The sequence below is a fragment of the Podarcis muralis genome, chromosome 7 (assembly GCF_964188315.1).
Source record: "Podarcis muralis chromosome 7, rPodMur119.hap1.1, whole genome shotgun sequence".
Taxonomy (NCBI): Eukaryota; Metazoa; Chordata; class Lepidosauria; order Squamata; family Lacertidae; genus Podarcis; species Podarcis muralis.
The window spans coordinates 29,950,344-29,969,580 of record NC_135661.1 but is presented as its reverse complement, the minus strand read 5'-3'; the positions used below and the strand labels follow the sequence as shown (position 1 = coordinate 29,969,580).

General features: G+C 46.6%; 4 protein-coding genes across 11 annotated transcripts in view; 1 reads left to right on the top strand and 3 right to left on the bottom strand.

Annotated features, from left to right (window-relative positions):
- Positions 1–1,647, bottom strand: part of CCDC30 (coiled-coil domain containing 30) — a 38,468-nt gene extending 36,821 nt beyond the window's left edge. For 4 of the 6 annotated variants that reach the window (XM_077931474.1, XM_077931475.1, XM_077931476.1 and 1 more), the window contains exon 1: positions 1,493–1,647. In XM_077931474.1, the coding sequence (XP_077787600.1) occupies positions 1,493–1,510 (18 nt within the window). In that variant the 5' untranslated portion in view covers positions 1,511–1,647. The remainder of the gene's footprint in view (positions 1–1,492) is intronic. The other 2 variants (XM_077931477.1, XM_077931478.1) reach the window with 1 other exon arrangement.
- A 3,074-nt stretch (positions 1,648–4,721) lies between these two features.
- On the bottom strand, positions 4,722–8,574 carry PPCS (phosphopantothenoylcysteine synthetase). Of its 3 annotated transcripts, XM_028740410.2 has the most exons (3): positions 7,999–8,574; positions 6,929–7,032; positions 4,722–5,265 (listed from the first exon to the last, which is right to left on the bottom strand). In XM_028740410.2, the coding sequence occupies exons 1-3, from the start codon at positions 8,501–8,503 to the stop codon at positions 4,948–4,950; spliced, it is 927 nt and encodes a 308-aa protein (XP_028596243.2). In that variant the 5' UTR covers positions 8,504–8,574; the 3' UTR covers positions 4,722–4,947. The 3 variants fall into 3 exon arrangements, with proteins under 3 accessions (XP_028596243.2, XP_028596245.2, XP_028596244.2); XM_028740412.2 differs by lacking the exon at positions 7,999–8,574 and having other exon boundaries at positions 6,916–7,032; XM_028740411.2 differs by lacking the exon at positions 7,999–8,574 and having other exon boundaries at positions 6,924–7,032.
- A 19-nt stretch (positions 8,575–8,593) lies between these two features.
- ZMYND12 (zinc finger MYND-type containing 12) lies at positions 8,594–16,797 on the top strand. The gene is made up of 8 exons (XM_028740409.2): positions 8,594–8,863; positions 10,911–11,052; positions 11,360–11,531; positions 12,115–12,284; positions 12,504–12,626; positions 12,931–13,051; positions 13,827–13,972; positions 15,520–16,797. The coding sequence occupies exons 1-8, from the start codon at positions 8,748–8,750 to the stop codon at positions 15,637–15,639; spliced, it is 1,110 nt and encodes a 369-aa protein (XP_028596242.2). The 5' UTR covers positions 8,594–8,747; the 3' UTR covers positions 15,640–16,797.
- Positions 16,525–19,237, bottom strand: part of LOC114602328 (solute carrier family 2, facilitated glucose transporter member 1) — a 40,483-nt gene continuing 37,770 nt past the window's right edge. The window contains exon 10 of the mRNA XM_077931473.1: positions 16,525–19,181. Within this exon, the coding sequence (XP_077787599.1) occupies positions 18,985–19,181 (197 nt within the window). The 3' untranslated portion in view covers positions 16,525–18,984. The remainder of the gene's footprint in view (positions 19,182–19,237) is intronic.

Below are 19,237 nucleotides of genomic sequence, written 5' to 3'. Positions count from 1 at the left end.
CAAGGAAGTCTAGCAACATCTGGAAGGCCATAGTTTCCTAATCCCTATTGTAGACATTACTGAGTAAAGTGGAGCAAGGGCCTGGCTCGGCATGTAAGGAAGGATCCTATGTTTCCTCCTCCCTTCAATTAATGCATTTAATTCCCTTTTGAAGCCATCAAAGTTACTGCCCCTCACCACATCTTGTAAATCAACATCTATCCGCTGCAATTGTCAATTTTTCAACCAGTCCATGTAGCTGTATCTTTAACAGCCGCATTATCTGCAACAATTGGCCAGTTACAACACTGGTCTCCAAAACATTCAAGGCACATCTAGAAGAACATCTGGGCTCTTGCCAGATTATTGGCACATTTTTCTATCTTTGGTGGGAATGCTCCTTGGTTTCTAAATTCTGAACTGCCGTTTAAATCTCTAATGTTTGTTAAATCTCTGGGGTGGCTAAGTGTGTAATACACACCTAAAAAGATCTGATAACATGGATGCTGGCTGCACCCAGAATCTCAGTTGCCACAATGGTGGAAAACATTGAAGCACTGACATTTAACACAAATATAAAAATACATGGACTCTAGGGTTTTTCAGAGAAACCTTCCCGATCTCCAGGGGGTCAGAAGACCTGGAGTGGTTTCACATTATACGGTGGGACTTTATTTCTTACACTTTTGAAACAGATGCACAAAATTGTCTACATGCACTGATGATGGAAATCAGGTTGTCTTGATGGACCCTTTTCCTGAATACGCATGTATGATGCAAAACTTACTTTTGATATTCCGATCCAGGAATCACTTTTTTTTGTAATTGTTTAAATAAAGTTGTTGGCTTTTTTGTTTTAAAGAATCTCACACAAAAGAAAAACAAGGGCAGGGCAAGGTGTGTGTGTGTGCAGCAGTTCAGAGGTGCACTTTTACAAGAAATTTACACGAAACAGAAACTTGGCAGCGTAGAGCGATCTTGTTCCAGTTTTCATTAACCCAGCAGGGATGTTTTTTTAATCTAGCCAGTATGATGTAGTGGTTAAAAATTTTGGGCAAGACTTGGGAGACCAGGATTCAAATCCCACCATTCGGCCACTGGGTGGCCTTGAGCCGGTCATCCTCTCTCACGGCCTAACCCACCCCCAAAACCGGTGACTTTGGGTCCCTTCCAACTCTACGAAAAGGGCAGAAATGTATCTACAGCAGATATGTATCTTGTCAGGCAAATTCACTGTTGAGCCTCCCCTGGCCAGGCACAGTCTACCTCTCGCTGCCGGGGCGAAGACAGCAGCACAAGGGGAGGTTCGCCGGGGGCTTCCGTGGCCGCTGCTTCTCGGCCGAATGCCGCGCGGCTCTTTTCTGAGGCGCTTGTCGTGTGTTTTGTTTCTCTCCCGACCAACAGCCTCGCCGGGGCAAGGAAGGAGAGAGCTCACGCTCCGCTCCCCGCTACTCCCGGCTGCCCTTCTTTTGCCTTTCCCGGAGGAGCCGCATCCACCCCCTTCCGTACTCACCGGCTGGGCTCCCTCCATGCGAGCTCGGCAACGCCAGTTGAGAGAGCCGGTTCGGATTACCCGAGCCCAAAGCTAGGCCGCGGTCACCATGGCAACGAGGCCTACCCTCCAGGCCCCGGCTAAGCCTCAGCGCAGTGGGGGGAGAAGAGCGCTCCCCTCCCGCGGAGCATGTAGTCGGGCAAGGTGACAACGCCCCCGCCGCGGGTAAAACCCATTTCGCTTGCATTGCATGCGTTACTCGGAAGTAAACTTTGCTGCTTTTCTCCCTAAGGCAAGCACCCACAGGGGTTTACTATTTCATTTATGTCCCATATTTTCCCGCACCCACCCCCGCAAGATGTTTAAGATGGTGAATAGTTCTCCCCAATCTCCTTTAATCCCCCCTCCACGACAACCCTGCGAGGTAAATTAGGCTGAGAGGCAATGACCGTAAAAGGTAATGTGACTTGCTAAACGCACACAGGATTGTGTTTGCTGTGGGAATTGTGCTTATTTGGAAGTTGCCCAGCATTCAATGGGGCTTACTCCCAGGTAAGCATGCAGGAATGGTAGTCACGCACTCGTGGCAAGGTAACAGGGTAAATTCAAAGAGTTCACTAGGATTTGTACGTAAAAGACATGCATAAGTATGAAGCTTTCTGCTAAGAAGTAGCTGCCAATTTCCGCTTTTGTAACATACGACCAACCCTTAAGCATGTTGACTCAAATGTTAAGTCCCAAAGAGTTGCTGGGATCAACTCCAATGCAAGATAGCACAGAACTGCAGCATATAGGGTCAAAATAATCACAGGGAAATCCTATACATTTTTGGATGAAAGACAACTGGAATGGAGTATTCCCACATAAGGTATGTATGTATGTATGTATGTATGTATGTATGTGTGTGTGTGTGTGTGTGATTCTTATTCTATCTGCCACACATGCCAAAATGTATGTACCTGTATAGGATTGCAGCCACACAGCTTAGACAGATACATTTCTAACTCTGCTTTGGAAACAGCGGAACTTAACTGTGCATAAATATGCACAGGACCCAGCTTCAAAGTCAGATATCAGACCAGCCTGAATAGAGATACCTGCTGCTCTCCACTGTGAGCCAACCTTTGTCCATACCCATGTCCCTGTCCCTTGTGGGCAGTCAAGATTAGTGTGTGGGGTGGAGAAATAATAGGAAGTGTCAAAACCCAGGTTTTGCCACCCTAGCCAGTTTTTGTGACATTGCTGCTTGATTTTCTGGCATTGAAAAATCAGAACATTAATTCCAATTGTGGGTGACTTTTTCACTGGCATTACAAACCTATGCTCCAGATTTTCTCAAACTAGATACTTCCATCTCCTGGCACTGCTACCTTATGGTAGGTTGTTTCCTGAGGGTTGTTTCCAACTAAGTCCTAGACAGAGTAAGCCCAATTGAATTAAGGGGTCTAATTAGTCATGTTCATTCATTTCAATGGGCCCACTCTGAGTAGGGCTAATGTTGGATACAATCCATTCCTCTGTCAACTATCCCCACAAGGAGACGGAATCTGGATCCTGTATACCTGTGTACTCTGCTATCTGTTATTACTGCTGTTGTGAAATCTCGCTGTGCTTGTTTTCAACATATATATGCCATTGCAAAGTTCCTTTTGTACGTTACATATGGAGGCATATGGATGTGTGTACCCCGATCCCCATTTACTGAAAGACATTAGAGATTTAACTTCACCAGGATTGAAACATTTAAAGAACAATTTTAGTCATCTACCTGGTTCTGAATCTGAACATGAACAAATGCATCAGGCCTTGAAGCAGCCTTCTTCAGCCTGTTGCCCTCAATATTTTCGGCTAAAAAACCCATCATCCTCAGGCAGCACAGGCTACTGAAGAGTTGCTGATGGGAGTTGTTATCCAAAAGGTCTATAGTGCAGAAGATGGGGGAGGCTGCCTTTCAGACCATCTAGCACATATTCTTCTTAAATAAATATAATTTAAAATAAATGCAGCACCATTTTGGTGGAGCTGTGCACTCAAATAAATGAACATAGAAAGAACTGAGGAAGCATGGAATCACATGGCAGGAAATGGACAGACACAACATTCCTTTATGGGAGGAAGCACTACTGAACTCAAAGGGGTTTACTTCTGTGGAGACATGCATTGCTCCTGCACTGATGCTCTGTGCTGCTCTTTTGTTACCTTCATCACTGATTAGTTTTGTGATTTCATTTTATGATTTTAATATAATTTGTACCTGGCTTAACTCCGGCGTTTTTGTAACCTACTCTCGGACCATTTGATTAAAGTCCAAATAAATATATGTAAGATTATGCTTTGTGAAGCTAATGGGATTTGTTGTAGAAAACACCTGACAGGCACCAAATTGGGGAGGGCTAGCAAAAAATGGTACTACATACATCACTGCCGCCTTTCAAATCCATCCTCAAAACCACCCTCTCTCAAACCCTGTTCTTAATTCCTAAATGGAAAACACTTCAGTATAATCATTTCCTTCCTTCCTCTCCCATCTCACCATCATCTTGTCACCCCCAACTATTGAAATTCAGATTACTGTATAGCCTCGACATGACATGGCTGTTGTCATTTTCAATGCTTATGGTGCCCTCAACTGTGATGTACATGAGGCACCGTATACCAATTTAAACCATGGAAAGTACAGCTGAATACACAGTATTTTACTCCTTAGCAGGAGTAAAAAACTGAACCCAAATTAGTGGCACATGGCACAAAGGTGAACATCTCCAAACCAGAGGTGGGTTTCATTCAGTCCTACAACCTGATTTCAAAAGCCCCTATGCACAATCAGCTCAGGCCTCCAGCAAGAGTGAACTGCTCCTTCCCCAGCAGCCCACAGGGTGGAAAAGAAAAACCATGCCAACTTCTGGCTCTGCCCACGGCTGGCTTCTGTCCCAGCCACTGCCAGCACACAGTTTACCACTGAAAGGAATGCAAAAGGAAGGTACCTCGGCCCTGCTCTAACCCTATATAGTATTTTAACACAGACCCAGAAGGTTATGTATTAGCAAGAACCTTTATATGGCAATGCAAACAGCACCAGGGCCAATCCTGGTCAGACTATGACCAAGTGAAATGGCCAGAAGTCATCATGGTCAAGGTGTAGCCATCTAACCTTGCTTGCAAGGAGAATATGCAAACATTCCCTGAGGTTTGATCACACAAGGCTAAACAGAACAGGAGATAGGGATGGTACACTCAGAAAAGCCGTGACTTAGGAATGTTTAGATTTATATGGTATATATTTCTAACTAGCAGCAAACGTGTGTTGTGCAAAAATAGCCAAAATTATGTCAGAATTTCACCCTTTTGATCCTATACACCATTGTAGTAAAGTTTTGACACGATTTAGCATTAATAAAAACATCTTCGGTTCACCTCTTAACCATTTGTCTATTCTGTTCTGAGGAATCAAAGAAGTCACTTTTACTCAGGAGAAGTCATTTCTCCATAAAAGCCCTGTGCTGGGACTCAAGATAGCTGACAATCTTCTCTTCGATTTCCATGCCTTGGGCCACTTCGTCATCAGAAAGCGACAACTGAGTCTCCAAGTCCTTGGTGACCACAATCACAGAGGTTCTCCGGGAGTCCAGCACGTTGGCAACCACCACCTGGTGGCGGTATTTCTCCAATGCCTGTTTTGCTTTGTCAATCAGGATGGAAGGGTTTGTTTCCAGCTTGAATGAGATCACAAACGCCTCTGGAGCCCATTCCTTAACCAGAGGGGATAACATCTTTGGCACCATCTTCATTGTGATCTGCAACAAGGAAAGGAGTATTAGACAAATTCACAGAGGAGATGGCCACGGCTAGAGGCAGGAATGATTCTGCATGCCAGTTGCTGTAAACCACAGGAGGGGAGTGCTCTTGTGCTCAACTCCTACTTGACAGTTTTCTACAGGCAGCCAGTTGCCCACTGTGATATAGGATGCTGGACTAAATGGCCCCATGACTTGATCCAGCAGTGCTCTTCTTATGTTCTTAAGAAAGAAGTTCAGCATAATGCACACACACTAGGCCTGGGCGATATATGAGGAGCAGACCGCGATGTCGGTTTCACTCAGCGGTATATTGCTGGTGAAACAGCCACGGCTCCTGAGTCCTTCTGCTAGCAGCAATCACTGGAGGCACTTGCAGGCAGAGCCAATGCAGCTCATTTTTTCAACATTGCAGTATATAGCCAAAACGCAATGTTTGGCTGGTGATACACCATGAAGTTGAAAAACTGATATCGCCTAGCCCTAACGCACACATGCTCTTGATGCAATGATAGCCTGAGCTTGGGAAAGGGATGGCTTAGCACAGAGAGAACAGAACAAATAACCCAGCCTTTATAAGCAGTCCTAATTTAAAAATCAGGGAACCATTTCTACCTACTCATTGTTTGACAGAGGTTATAACTGTGTCGCAACCCTCTCCCTTATTTCCACATTTCAAGCATTAGGTATCTTGCACACCTACAGCTATCAGTGGAGCTGCAACTCTTGTTGTTTACACATGGACTCTGCTGAGTTTCCAAACACGCATCCCCAAACCTCCCTATAAGCTCCTTGCCTTTAGCTTCTCTTGCACTAAGAAAACTAACTTGATTATGATCCAAGCAAGGTAGGTCTGCCTTGTATTGGACTAACCACCTTCTACTACTCTATAACTGCACTGGTGGTTCTGGCCACAAAGTCAGTTTTCTTCCCGCCTGCTATTCTGTGAAAACAAACATTGGTGTTCCTTGGGTTTGGTATTTATTTGCGTTTTCTCATTTCTCCCAGTGTGATCATTCCATGAACACATGTACAGTACAGACAAACAGACACACAAGCAGATCTAGTAACAGGGCCTAGACTGCCCTGTCCACCCCAGTTTCCAAGGAAGAGATCCATCCCAGGGCAACAGAGGAAAAGCTGGTGAGTGCTTCTAGAGGAGGAATAACAAAAAGTGGAGCAAAGTAACAATCTGGTACTACAACTCAGGATTCTGATGCTTGGCTACAGGCCTCTGTAGTGGATAAATATATTGATGTATATGTTGATAGGTAGCTTACATGTGAAGAAATATTGTTAGGAAAATCTGTGAGTATTTGTGCAGGGGAAAACTAAGCTTAGGACCAATTTGACATAAATTAGACACTGAATTCTTGCTGAATCAGGCATCCATCTCTGATAATGCAGGCATGCTTCCCCTCTGAAAACATTATTTTATTTCTATGCATGTGGAAAGCAAAGGCAAAGGAATGCCTCTATATACCGTAAGCCTGTCTAATTTACAGGCCTTTAGCCACTACTTTTGTGGGTTCTGCCCCTGTTGCTCTGACATTACTTTTATCTTAAACATCGCAACTGGAGTGCTTAATTGAAGAAAAGCCACTACACCTCTTAATGGACTACAAGTCTCTAGGAACAAAATTGTAGTACCTGCTGACCTCACCTGTAGGGGTCCATCAGTAGACTGGATCTTATGCTCAGGCATCTCTGAAGCTGGGATGTAGAAATCAGACACAGCTGCTGCCAAGTAAAACATGGCACTGGAACCTGGTTGAGGATTAAGCAAGTGAGAAAAATTGGTACCATAAGTGGTGCTAGTTGAAAGACCTCCGCAACAATTTCCACATGAATGTGCAAAATTTTAGACTGGAAGGTTTTGAGTTATTTTGAATTTATTTAGTTTCCAGAGTGTTAATGTTAATAGAAAATTTAAAAAAGTAGAAGTAAAAAATACCCTAAACCATAAAAGCAGGCATGGGGGAGGCAGAATGCATGTAAACTTATTATCTTAGTCTGTTTTAATTCAAATTGATGATTGTTCTAGACTGCAGTCCTGAGCACACTTACTTGAGTGTTAAAGGTAAAGGGACCCCTGACCATTAGGTCCAGTTGTGACCGACTCTGGGGTTGGGGCGCTCATCTCACTTTATTGGCAGAGGGAGCCAGAGTACAGCTTCCGGGTCATGTGGCCAGCATGACTAAGCCGCTTCTGGCAAACCATGGAAACGCCGTTTACCTTCCCACCAGAGTAGTACCTATTTATCTACTTGAACTTTGATGTGCTTTCGAACTGCTAGGTTGGCAGGAGCAGGGATCAAGCAACGGGAGCTCACCCTTCATGGGGATTCGAACCACCGATCTTCTGATCGGCAAGTCCTAGGCTCTGTGGTTTAACCCACAGCGCCAGCCACCCGCATCCCTAACTTGAGTGTAAGCCCATCTAAATCAGCAGTGATACTACAGAGCAGATGTGCTCAGGACTGGGCTCCAGAGCTGCAAGCTTCAATACACAAACCTGGATCCATATTATCCAGTGGAAAGCACCACCCAACAAACATGCTCCAGATCCTGACCCGCAGAAAACGACCATAGCATTGCTGGCAGGAACTCCCAGGCTCGCACTTGGAACCCAGGAGAAAACTGCTGTCACTTCGTGCCGGCAATACTGAGGTAGACGAGCAGGCGCGGGCACCACGCCCTCCTTTCCTCCGACCTCCCACCACCTCCGCTTACCGAGCGGTGCGAGGGCCCGGGCGGCAGCACGCAGGAGCGCCAGGTACTCCACCAGGCCGGTGAATTCGAGGACCAGGAGGGCGTCCTCCTCCTTGGCGCGGTGGTAGGCCAGCAGCGCGGGCACGAGGTCCGGCAGCGCGCTGCCGCTGCAGTCGACCAGGACGCGTTGGCCACCTGCGTCACCATCGTGCACGCGCAGAACGTCCAGGAGCGCGGGCCCGCTGAGCGGCAGGGCGCGCGCCCAGGGAAAAGCCGACCGTGTGCGGTAGAGGAAGCAGACGCCGTAGCCGGCGCGCACCAGCCTCTCGGCCGAGGCCGCCCCGCGCCGCCCGCTGCTGAAGTTCTCCAGGAAGCGGACGGCTCGCGCCTCCAGCGGGACCTGCGTCCCGCCCGACGTCACCAGCGCCACGCGACGGCCCCGCGCCCGCTGCGCCTCCGCCCACGCCCGGACCCGCCGCTCCGCCTCGACCTCCACGGGAGACACCGGAGGCACCTGCTCGGCCATGGCGGCGTCGGCAGAGAAGGAGCAGCTCTGGCGCCGCGAGCGTTGCAGCTGCTTCTGTTTGCGCTACTTCCGCTTCCGGGAGAGGTGCGTTCATGGTGCGTGTGTCGCTCTAGCCGCCCCTTCTCTATGGGCGCTGCCTTGAAGCTTCAGGATTGGTTGGACGTGCCGGAAGCAGAAGGAGCGTGTCGGAAGTCCGCCCCGCCGCCTTAGCGACGGCTCCCCTAGCAACCGAGGCGTCGGAGAGATGCAGACGCAGCAGCTGGTGCCGCTCGCGTTGCCTCGCGGGCAGAAGCTCTTCTGCGAACTGTGCCGCGGGCCGGCCACGCTGCGCTGCGGATCCTGCGCTGTCACCTACTACTGGTGAGCAGGGCTGTGCTCCCTACTTCCCTGCCCCCACCTATGCCCGTAGGCACGGCAAGCAGGCAGACATTCGTAGGGTGGGGAGATGCTATGGAGCGGCGTCCTCAGGGGCAGTCGCCTCCTGTGGGCTTATTTATTTATTTATTTATTTTGCATTTACATGCCACCTTTTTCTCAAGGTGGCGTACATGGTTCTGCCCACCCTCTTTTTTAATCTCCCACGACAATCCTGTGAGGCAGGTTATAGGCTGAGGGGTCGCCTAGGTGAGCTTGAAGGCGACCAAGCGGCGATGCGAACCCTGGTCTCTCCCAGGTCCCAGTCCGACAGGAATAAGGAAGGGCTAGGTCTGGTGATGTGTGGCTTTTTAAAGGTCTATCCAGCAACCCCTTTAATCAATTTTGAATGACGGGGATGGATCCATAAGCAGAGCAAGCTTTTTGTCTATATTTTATTTGTTTTATTTTTTTAACAAGATTTATGTATCACTTAAGGAAAGAAAGAAAAAACCTCCAAGTGGTTTACAAAGAATATAAAATATTTGTTGATAATAAGGAAACTGTAAGGTAAAGGTACCCCTGCCCGTACGGGCCAGTCTTGACAGACTCTAGGGTTGTGCGCCCATCTCACTCAAGAGGCCAGGGGCCAGCGCTGTCCGGAGAGACTTCCGGGTCACGTGGCCAGCGTGACAAGCTGCATCTGGCGAGCCAGAGCCGCACACGGAAACGCCGTTTACCTTCCCGCTAGTAAGCGGTCCCTATTTATCTACTTGCACCCGGGGGTGCTTTCGAACTGCTAGGTTGGCAGGCGCTGGGACCGAACAACAGGAGCGCACCCCGCCGTGGGGATTCGAACCGCTGACCTTTCGATCGGCAAGCCCTAGGCGCTGAGGCTTTTACCCACAGCGCCACCCTGTAAGCATGATAAAACCCAAATATGGATAAAACTGTCAGTTTTACTATATATATGCACACTGTTATTATTTCTGTTCCTTGAGATTGTATATAGATAAATAGATATATAGATATATAGATAGATGATATAGAGAGACTGTGTGGTGTAGTGGTTAGAGTGCCAGAGAGACCAGTGCTCAAATCCCCACTCCTCCACAGGGTTGTTGTGGGGATTAAATGAGGGTAGGGAGACCACCTTGAATTCCTGGTTGGAAAAAAGGTGCAGTATAAATGTAAGAAATAAATACAAATATATTAAATAAAAAGCAAGCAAAAATTCTCTCTGTCACTGATCGGGATGCTTTAAACTGGTCACTATTTTTTGTTCTTTCTATCTCTGATTGTCGTCCCGTCCCCCCATTATATTATTTATTAATTTATATCCCACCTTTTCTCCAAGGAACTGAAGCTACCTTGAGTGTTATGTAAAGAGATGCAGAATATACACCAGAACAATAAAGAAATTGTTTATTTTTTCAAATAGGGTAATATCCGACACTTTAGTGTACCAGGTGGTAAGATTGGCCCTATCTAAATTTTTCCAAAATTGTGTGATTGTCATTCTAGCCACTATAGAAGATGCGCTTTTTGTTACTCTTGACAAATATAGATAAAAGTGGTAGCTGAGAAGTTGGGATAATGTGGCAGTTTAGGATCTTAGCAATTTCTCTGAATGCTGTTGCCTAAAATTATTGCACTCTAGTACATCCCTACCATAGGTGGAAGTTTATCCAATTTCTGTACATCCCCTCCCAACACCTTAGGGATGCAGATTAATTTTTATATGAGAGTTTTCTAGGAGTCATGTAGCATTTATGAATCAACTTTAATGACAGGCTTGTGTTTAACTGAGTTTTAGTGATAATTTTAAGAGAATATTTTATGTACACTACTTACAGGTTTTTGCAATTAAGCAAACTATCAATTCCATTAATTTAAAATAAATAAAATGAATAAACAGTTGTTTTTTATACTAGTAAACTGCTTAAAGCCTATTTTGGCAGGAAGCACTATATAAATTACCTAATATTAATTATAATTCAAGCACGCATCACAATTTGTGCTGCTAATAGCCATGTCTCTCATCTTTTCTCAGCGATGTAGAACACCAGAGTGCCGACTGGGTCAGCATCCATGAGAAAATATGTCAACTTCTCATCCCTTTGCGTACAACGTTACCTTTTTACAATTCGGAGGAAGAAAGGAAGCATGGGCGAGAGCAGAAGTTAAGAAGAGAGGTAAGGGAGTGGTCCAGGTCTGGGAGGTTCACGGATGGACAGCAGGGTCCCATTCAGTTCATATGGGGAGAGGTGATCCTTGAGGTGTTGTGGTCCTGAGATGTGTCAGGTTTTATAGGTCAGAATAGGCCCCGAAGCAAACTGGTGGCTAGAACAGCGCAAGTACCAAAACTACTCATCAGAAATAAACAACAACAATAAAAGCGCTCTCTCTCTCTCTCTCTCTCTCTCTCTCTCTCTGTGTGTGTGTGTGTGTGTACGTGTACATGTACCTGAGAGTGGCTTAACAATCCATGCTTGTCCACAGAAATTCCTGGCCGAGTTGACCCAGGCAGTCGCTCAGAATTTTCTTCTTGAAGGCAAACACGAAGATGCCATTCCAGCTGCGTTGCATTCGCTGAAGTTCAGCATCAGCGTACACAGTTCAAATGCTGTGGAACTGGTGCCAGCGTACCTCATTTTAGCTGAGGCAGGTCTGGGTGAGTTTGGCTGGAGCTGTGCTGAAGTAGTTCTGTGTCAATTTCTAGATAGGGACAATGGTCTCTTTTTAAAAAACGTAATCGTGTCTTGCGCAGGGATTACGTTTTGGGGATGGGGTGTATATGCGAAAACGTGTATACTCAAACTGCCCCCTTGGAACCACTCCCACGTAAGCATCCTTACCTTTCTGTTGCCTGCGCTGAGTGGGCTTTGCCCCCCAAAGCAATGCAGAGAGCAGATATATACAGTATGATCACAACTTGCACATGTATAAGTTGTGCGGCATCAGTCGTGCGCAGTTGAAGGCCTCCTGGTTGAAATTGCACAAATTAAATGCAGACAAGGTGCAGATCTTAAAAGCTCTTTTTCGCATCAGCAAAAGCTCTTTTTTCCTGGTGCAGGAAGAGCTTTTAAGCTCTCTGCCTTGCTTACCAGGCAAGTCCTGCTCAGTTCACAGGCTCTGGGGTGCTCTCTCAAGATGTCTCAGGGTTTTCCGAGATCTTGATCAGGATACTGTTTGCACTACAGACACAGACCACCACAGATTGCTGAATCTTTCTTGGCTTCTCTCCTTCCTGCCAGGCCTCGGGCACCTTATCCAAGCAGAGGAGTACCTCTCACAAGCCCAGTGGATTATCCTCAAGAATTCCCACTGCAGCAATGCCATTCAGTCTGACTTTCATCGCAACCTGGGCCTCCTTCACGCTGCCAAAGGGAACTTTGAGGACTCTTTGTACCACCTGGCTAATGACGTAAGCCTCTGCTAAAGTGCAAGGTGGACCTATGTGCCCCCCCCCCCAAATGGCTACACTAACCTGCTTCTGTTGGTGGTTGGTTTTTTTTAAAAAAAATAATTTTAGTTGATTTTATCCATTGTATGTTTTTAATAATCTTATTGTAGAGCCCTTAGAAACTTTGGCGATTTCAGTGGTGTACCGATAGCTGAAATAAATACATTTGTCCCATTTCAGATTTACTTTTCCTCTTGTGCCTTTGGAACGAACCACATGGCCGCTTCGGGGGGATACTTCCACATGGCCAATGTCTTCTTCCGTCAGAACAGAATGGACATTGCCGATTCCCTGTACACTGAGGTCAGTTGGCTTGAGACGGCTGGGTTGGAAGTAGAGGCGATGCTGAACGTGGCAGCCTTATCTCAGGTTCCATCTCCCCTCTATGTCATATCCCCATGGAAAAGTGTTATTTTTCTCAAGTGTGCCTCGCGCACACACACAGCCAGCTGTGCATTGTTGGTAGCGGAAGTGGGGGGATATTTCAGCTATATTCTGGATCAGTTCCAAGAAATGTTCAAAGGTGGCCCCAACATACAGTGGACATTAAGGGGACAGGGATCACACACCCTTTTCTTCCTTGCTTAATGAGCCCTCTTCTCATCAGGTGACCAATATTTGGCACCACCATTTCAGCCACTTCATCGGCCTCCAGTACCACACGCTTATGACTCCGGCAGAACTTGATATGCTTGCGGAAGAAGAGGAGACTACAGAAGAAGTCCTTGGTAACTTCTGCTCTTTCAGATGGCTTCCGCTTCTCCCCTTTCAAAGAAAATGGGGTGGTTTAAAATTCAGGCTGCTTCCCTCCTCCTGCCAGAGAGTTAGGTGGGGGCAGGGCAGATAGATGCCTCTTCTGAGCCTGCTAACTGTGGCACATGGCTACATCTTCTGAAAAAGAAATAATATTCCTCCCCGTTCCTTTTCTGAGCTATTATAACATCCGCAAGTGGGTGCAGATTCAGTCAACCATATGAGGCACCTCTTTTTGCCACATATCTGTATTTTGTTTTCTCTTAGGTCAGGGGTGAGGAGCCTTCATCCCACGGGGCTTTTTAGGCTCTCCAGGCTCACATGGATATTTTGGCCATGTCACACTCACCTGCCCTGCACCTGGTGTCATATATGACACCATCGTATACGACATCAGGCACACAGGGCAGGTGAAGACTGAGCTCAGCCAAAACAGTGTTTGTAGGCACCGTCAACCAGCAGTTGGTAATGCCCTGCGAAACCTTCTCAAAGCAGTGTACAAAACGGGGCTTTTCAAAAGTCACCTGATGTCCTAATGATTGACAAGTGGTCTTGACAGGTGCATGGAAACTTTGCCTACAAGGGGTGGATGAGATAACAGCCCGATCGATTGTGCTAAAAAGAGAAAGGTCCCCTTCAGCTCAGTTTGGTAAGGCTCTTGCCTAAACAGGTCAGCCAGGCCCAGAGATAGACTGTGCTCCCTTGACTGCAGTAGATCCCACTTCATGGAGTTCCCTTTCTCCCTTACAGATGCAAAGCAGCGAGCTGAAGCAAAACAGATGCTGAGCGCCATCTTAGAGATCCGAGAGCAGTCTCCGCGACCTCAGCTGGCTCAAATAGCCAAGGTCCTCCATACTCTGGCCATGTTTCATTACTTGATCCTGGATGTGCCAAAGGCAAGTTGACAATGGTGTCTGTTTGGGTTGAAATACATCACATATCCCAGACCAGTGTCATCACCCGGCATCCCTAAGCAATTGCATCCTGACAGGGCCTGCCAGCAATGTTTGCTCTGGTCTTCGTGTAGTTTTTCCCCCCGCTCGCTCTGGCCCAGCATTCCGAACAGAGTGCAGCATGGGAAATTAAAATGGGGGCTAGACCCAGCTGCTTGAGTTGTTGCTGCCCCCTGACCAGTTTGTGCTTCGCCCCTTGAAACCTAGAGCTTATACCACGTCAGATTATTTGCCCACCTAGTGCAGCATGGTCTGCTCTTTCCTAGTTTTGGATCAAATATTTCTTCTGAAACTTATCCTCTTGACAAATTAAAGAGGCAGATGTGGTGCCAAACATAGAATGATACTCGGAACTGATTAGTTTTTTTGGGGGGTGTGTGTGCTCCCCCCCCCCCCCAGCGCTTAATATGTTCAAAGGAGGCTACAGAGGGAAATGCCTTGTTGGACATCATTGGGAAAGGAATTGAAAATAGAACTGCCAGTATTGTAGTGACCTTTGTACAAATAGATGGGGAGACCACACTTAGAAGGTTGTTTCTCAGTGCCAGACCTCAGACATGACATTGTAGACCTGGAAGAGGGACCTAAAAGAGGAAATGAAATGATCCAAGGGCTGGCAGAGTTGCTCCTGAGGAAAGGGCTTTTCATTGTGGAAAAAAGGAGAGAGTATAAAATGATGCATTTGTGTGGTTGGAGAGATGTTTTCTCCCTGTCCCATAACACTAGAACTTGAGACATCTAATGAAGCTAAATGTTGGAAGATTCAAGACAAAGAAATTAGTTCTTCACACAATGCATAGCTTAAACTATGGAAAATGCCCCTGTAAGAACTAGCGATGGCCAACAACTTGGATGGCTTTAAGAGAGAGCTAGACAGATCCATGGAGGATAAGGCTATTGGTGGCTACTGGCCACAGTGTATCAATGGCTATGTTCCTCCTCCAGTGGTGGAAGCAATATGCCTCTGAGTATCAGTTGTACGGAGTCATGAGCAGGAGAGGGTCTTACTTGTGGGCTTCTTGTAGGCATTTTGATAACTGCTGTGAGAAATGGGATGCTGAATTGATCTGCTCCAACAAGGCCTTTTGCCTGCTTCCTTTTCTTTAATGAACATACTTCGCTAAACTACCCATTGCCACTTGAAACAGCAGCAGAGTTCCCTCCCTTCTTCTTCCCCCATGTGGCCCAATGGGAATGATGTTACATTATGACACAATGTGGTTCCCAGGGGCATTGCTGGAGAAACAGGCAGGAGTGCTTTGTGATGCAACATTTTGTTGCATGCCCAGCTTACCTATTTAAAGAAGCAATTGATGATCATCCAACAACAGAGATTGTGTGAGGAAAGGAATATTATGTTAACTGGAGCCAGGGCAGGGCTAATAGGAATCAGGCATTTAAAAGAAAGTATCCTTTTTAACAATTGCTAAGGAATAATGTTGCATGTTCTTTCCTTCCTTCCTTCTCTTCCTCTTGCTTGTCACTCTCAGGCTCATGAACTTGTGATGAAACTTCTGCAAGTTATGAAGAAGCTGCCCAAGTATGAACCAAGCGAATCACTTCACCAATTGGTTAAATTGGTGAAATCCAAACCAATCTATGCAAAATAGACCCACCACTGCCACCCTCAGGCCTTGCTTTCCAGATGAACATTAGATGCCAGTCGCTAATCATCCTTTCCTGTTTCTACTTCCAGTTTTAATTAAATTGGCACTTCTTAGATATAACTGTAGATTATATTCTTCAACCTGGAGAGGAGCAGATGAACCTCCAGTCCATTTCTTTCCAATTGCCAGAAGCCACTTATCTTCCCATCTGAGCCCCCCACCAGCTGAGTAACAAAATCCAGACGATGATAAATATGCCTTGGGCAGAGAGCAGGCAGGACCCAGACATCCTTTGCAGAGCCAGTTGCTTCAGATTCCTCAGCCAAATGGAAGATAAAAACTCTCACACACCCCCTCCAAAGGTGAGCTGCTGAAGCTGAAAGCAAAGCATGGCATTTAACTGTATCTAGGGGGCGCTCTGCCCTCACTGCTGTCCCAAATCACCCAGCTGCACAAAATTTAAAGCTGTGAAAATTAACCACCACATTGGTGTTTTTTTAAAAAAAACCTCTGTGCATATGAACGTACAGTTGCACCATGTCTATATGGGGCATGGTTTGGCTAGAGCAAGGCAAACTCCAGAGCCCAAGCTCAGGCAATATGCTAAGCCATGATTGCTCTGGGTAGCCCGGGAGCAACAGGATGTAGGGAGGAACAAGACCCGCATGCACTTGCTGTGGGAGGGAATGATGTTCCAGATTTATTATAGCAGCTCGCTGAGAATTCCCTCAGGGAAGAAAGTAGAGGGCCAATGGAGGGGTGGCCTCCAACCCTCAAGGTGAGCAGGCAGGAGATTCCTTCAGAGGACCCCCCAAGCCCAGGCTGACCCCTCCCCCTCAAGGCACAGGATTTCCTGCAAGGGCTGAAATGAAACCACATGACACAGTCCAGGGTTCTCAAACGCTCATTTCATTTATTCTGTCCATACAAGGTTCTCCTTTCTGTGTGTCTTTTTTTCTTCTCTTTACTCTCCCACCCCTTAACCATTGGCACTTTAGAAAGGAGTTCATTCTGACATCACACCATACACAGCAAATGCAAAAAGTTAACATTTCATTTTCTTTGCAATTCCTAAAAACATATTGTCCTTTTTTTTCCAAGTGTGGACGTGTCTTCAATTTAAAAACAGAAAAATAAATTTTAAAAATACTTATTTTTAAATAGCTGTGTGTCCATTTTCTCTCTTAGATTTTTTGCAAACCTGCCAAGAGCTTCTATCCAAAAAACACACTTGCTCAGGGTCCTTTAAGGGCTTGGGGTAGTTGACTATATGGAGGAAGGTCTAAAATGTCAGTGCATTCAGATGCCACTACAGTGCATATTAATTTTATCTATACAAACAAACAAACAAACAGTCATCTTAGTCAAATACAACTCTTGCTAGAGGACCTAAGATCTGTTTTATCATATATTTATTTACAGTAAAGTTGCTTGTCCATCTGAAACCACACTATAACTTAGTGCTCTATTAACATGGTGGAACAAAATAAAATACATATATATATATATATAATATAAATATTTTCCAGTCTATACACAGTAAGCAGGAAATGTGTGCAGCCATTTTTCACTGAGTCTCTGTCATTTCAGTGAGTCCAGGGTGCTAAGGGAGAGGAGAGGAGCTTGCCAGAGGCCCTCTGCAGCAGACACAATAGAACTGTGTCTTTATGGAGCCTTTTGGTGAAAGGAGATCAATATGTGAGGTTCGGGGTGTTCTTTTGGATTCCTGCCCCCATTTCCAAGGCATTTGTCACACCACATGTCATTAAATGTCTGGAATTTGCTGGCAGAAGGAACAGCCGTGGCCACTGGCTGGCTTAGAGGGCTCTAAAAGGAATTTAGACAAGAGAGGAGGTCCTTTCCAGTGCCAGGCTTCTGTTTCCATGGCTACTGGTTAATGGAACCTCCATCTTCAAGAGCAGTCTACCTTTGAACAGCAGAGGCAGGCAAAAAGCAAGCGGGGTGCTTGTCAACTTCACGCCCGCCCCTTGTGACCTCAGTAGAGGCAGCTCATTTGTCACCATTTGAATACAGGGTATTTAATGGTCAGATAGACCTTTGGGCCTGATCCAGCTGGACTCTCCTCATAGGGTGGGGAAGCAGTAAGGAGGGAGGGTGTTAGGGCTGAACAGGGAAACCCTGGGCTATGTCTGCTTTGTTTCCCTCCCATCCCAACATGTGGTTGTCCACTCAAAGCTAAGCTATGTGGAACAAGCCAGGACAGGTGAAAAGACCCTCACCATGACATAATGGCCTCAAGGGTCTTGCCCTCCCCCCACCTACAATTTTAAAGAGGGAAGAAATGGCTGCATGATAGCTTTAGGGCAACAGTGGGGAAACTTCCAGGCTGAGGGCCACATTCTGGATGCAACCAGAGTCAAAAGTGGGCAGAGCAACAAACATTCCTCTTTGTAGTTTACCTTTCAGACACGCATAATCAGAGGTGGATACACACACATATATGTATATGTATATGGATGCCTCTCCCCAGCCAAACAAGCAAGAGACACTATCACACCACAGGGTCAGAAAGGGGCACAGCCCTGCAAAAGTCAGCTCCCGGGCCTGAGCGTTTCAGGGCCTCTGCTCCGCCAAGCCAAAAAACGATTAAAAATGCAATGCTTGCTTTTTCCTGAACTGACTCACTTCTCGCAGCTGCCCCTCTGGCTGCAGCCACCTCTCTCCTCCTGCTGAGGAAGGGTAACTGACAGAGAGGCAAATTAGATTTGGGTGTTAAAGGGTAGGGGTCCTCAATCACTGACCTTTTAAGAAAATATCAAACCTTTTTGTAACAGCCTTATGGGAAGGATAAAAGAAGCAACCCCAATCGTTTCAGGGCCCAACCCAGCAGGAAATTCTTTTGTCATCATGGATCAGTCCTACTGTCTCCCCACACCCCTTCAATTATTTTTTAAGTGTCTCATTAAAATCAGAATCGGAACAGTTGTCTTTGGATTAAAATGGGCTGCTTCTGTTATTGCAAACTTGGAAGGGCTGTGTGTGTGTGTGTGTGTGTGTGTGTGTGTTCCTGCTGTTCTTTTTTTTCCTTCTAAAAATAAAAATGAGGGCCTGGTCACTGGAAGGACTTACTGCTGCCCCACGGAAGAGGCTCGGCCTCAACCACAGCCGCGGCTTCCGAACCTTGTCAGCATTGAAATCCTGGACGTGAAAAACCAGCTAACCGTTCCTAGGGCTGGGCGTCAGTTCGTCGCCTGGAAACCAGGCGGCAGCCCCGGAAAGGAGGCCTCGACGCCTGCTTCGCCATGAGCCTGGCTTCTGTTTACAAGCGTCAAGAACAGGTAGCAAAGGAAGTGAAGCAAAGGGAGGAGCCGGTCGGGTCTTCGGGGCTTAGACTTGGGAGTCTGCGCCCAAGCTGTGAAATTCATCCGGTGTCTTGTTGTCGCTCTGCCCACCGCCCCCTTGGCGGAAGCCGGAGGCAATCTCGTCAAAGGTGCGGCCCTTTGTCTCGGGCACCTTGAAGTAGGTGAAGATGAAGAAGAGGATCAGGAGCACCATGAAGATGATGAAGACGTAAGGGCCACAGACTTCCTGCAGGGAAAGAGAAAGGGGCGTGTTTCATATTGCCAAATCTGCCCTATCA

Bases quoted from the DNA above. Each gene is read 5' to 3' on its own strand.
- PPCS (XM_028740410.2), bottom strand. From the start codon at position 8,503: ATGGCCGAGCAGGTGCCTCCGGTGTCTCCCGTGGAGGTCGAGGCGGAG. The intron at 7,033-7,998 runs GTAAGCGGAGGT...ATCCTCAACCAG, and splicing joins CCGGGCCCTCGCACCGCTCG to GTTCCAGTGCCATGTTTTAC. The intron at 5,266-6,928 runs GTGAGGTCAGCA...TCCTTGTTGCAG, and splicing joins CTACTGATGGACCCCTACAG to ATCACAATGAAGATGGTGCC.
- ZMYND12 (XM_028740409.2), top strand. From the start codon at position 8,748: ATGCAGACGCAGCAGCTGGTGCCGCTCGCGTTGCCTCGCGGGCAGAAG. The intron at 8,864-10,910 runs GTGAGCAGGGCT...ATCTTTTCTCAG, and splicing joins TGCGCTGTCACCTACTACTG to CGATGTAGAACACCAGAGTG. The intron at 11,532-12,114 runs GTGAGTTTGGCT...CCTTCCTGCCAG, and splicing joins TTTAGCTGAGGCAGGTCTGG to GCCTCGGGCACCTTATCCAA.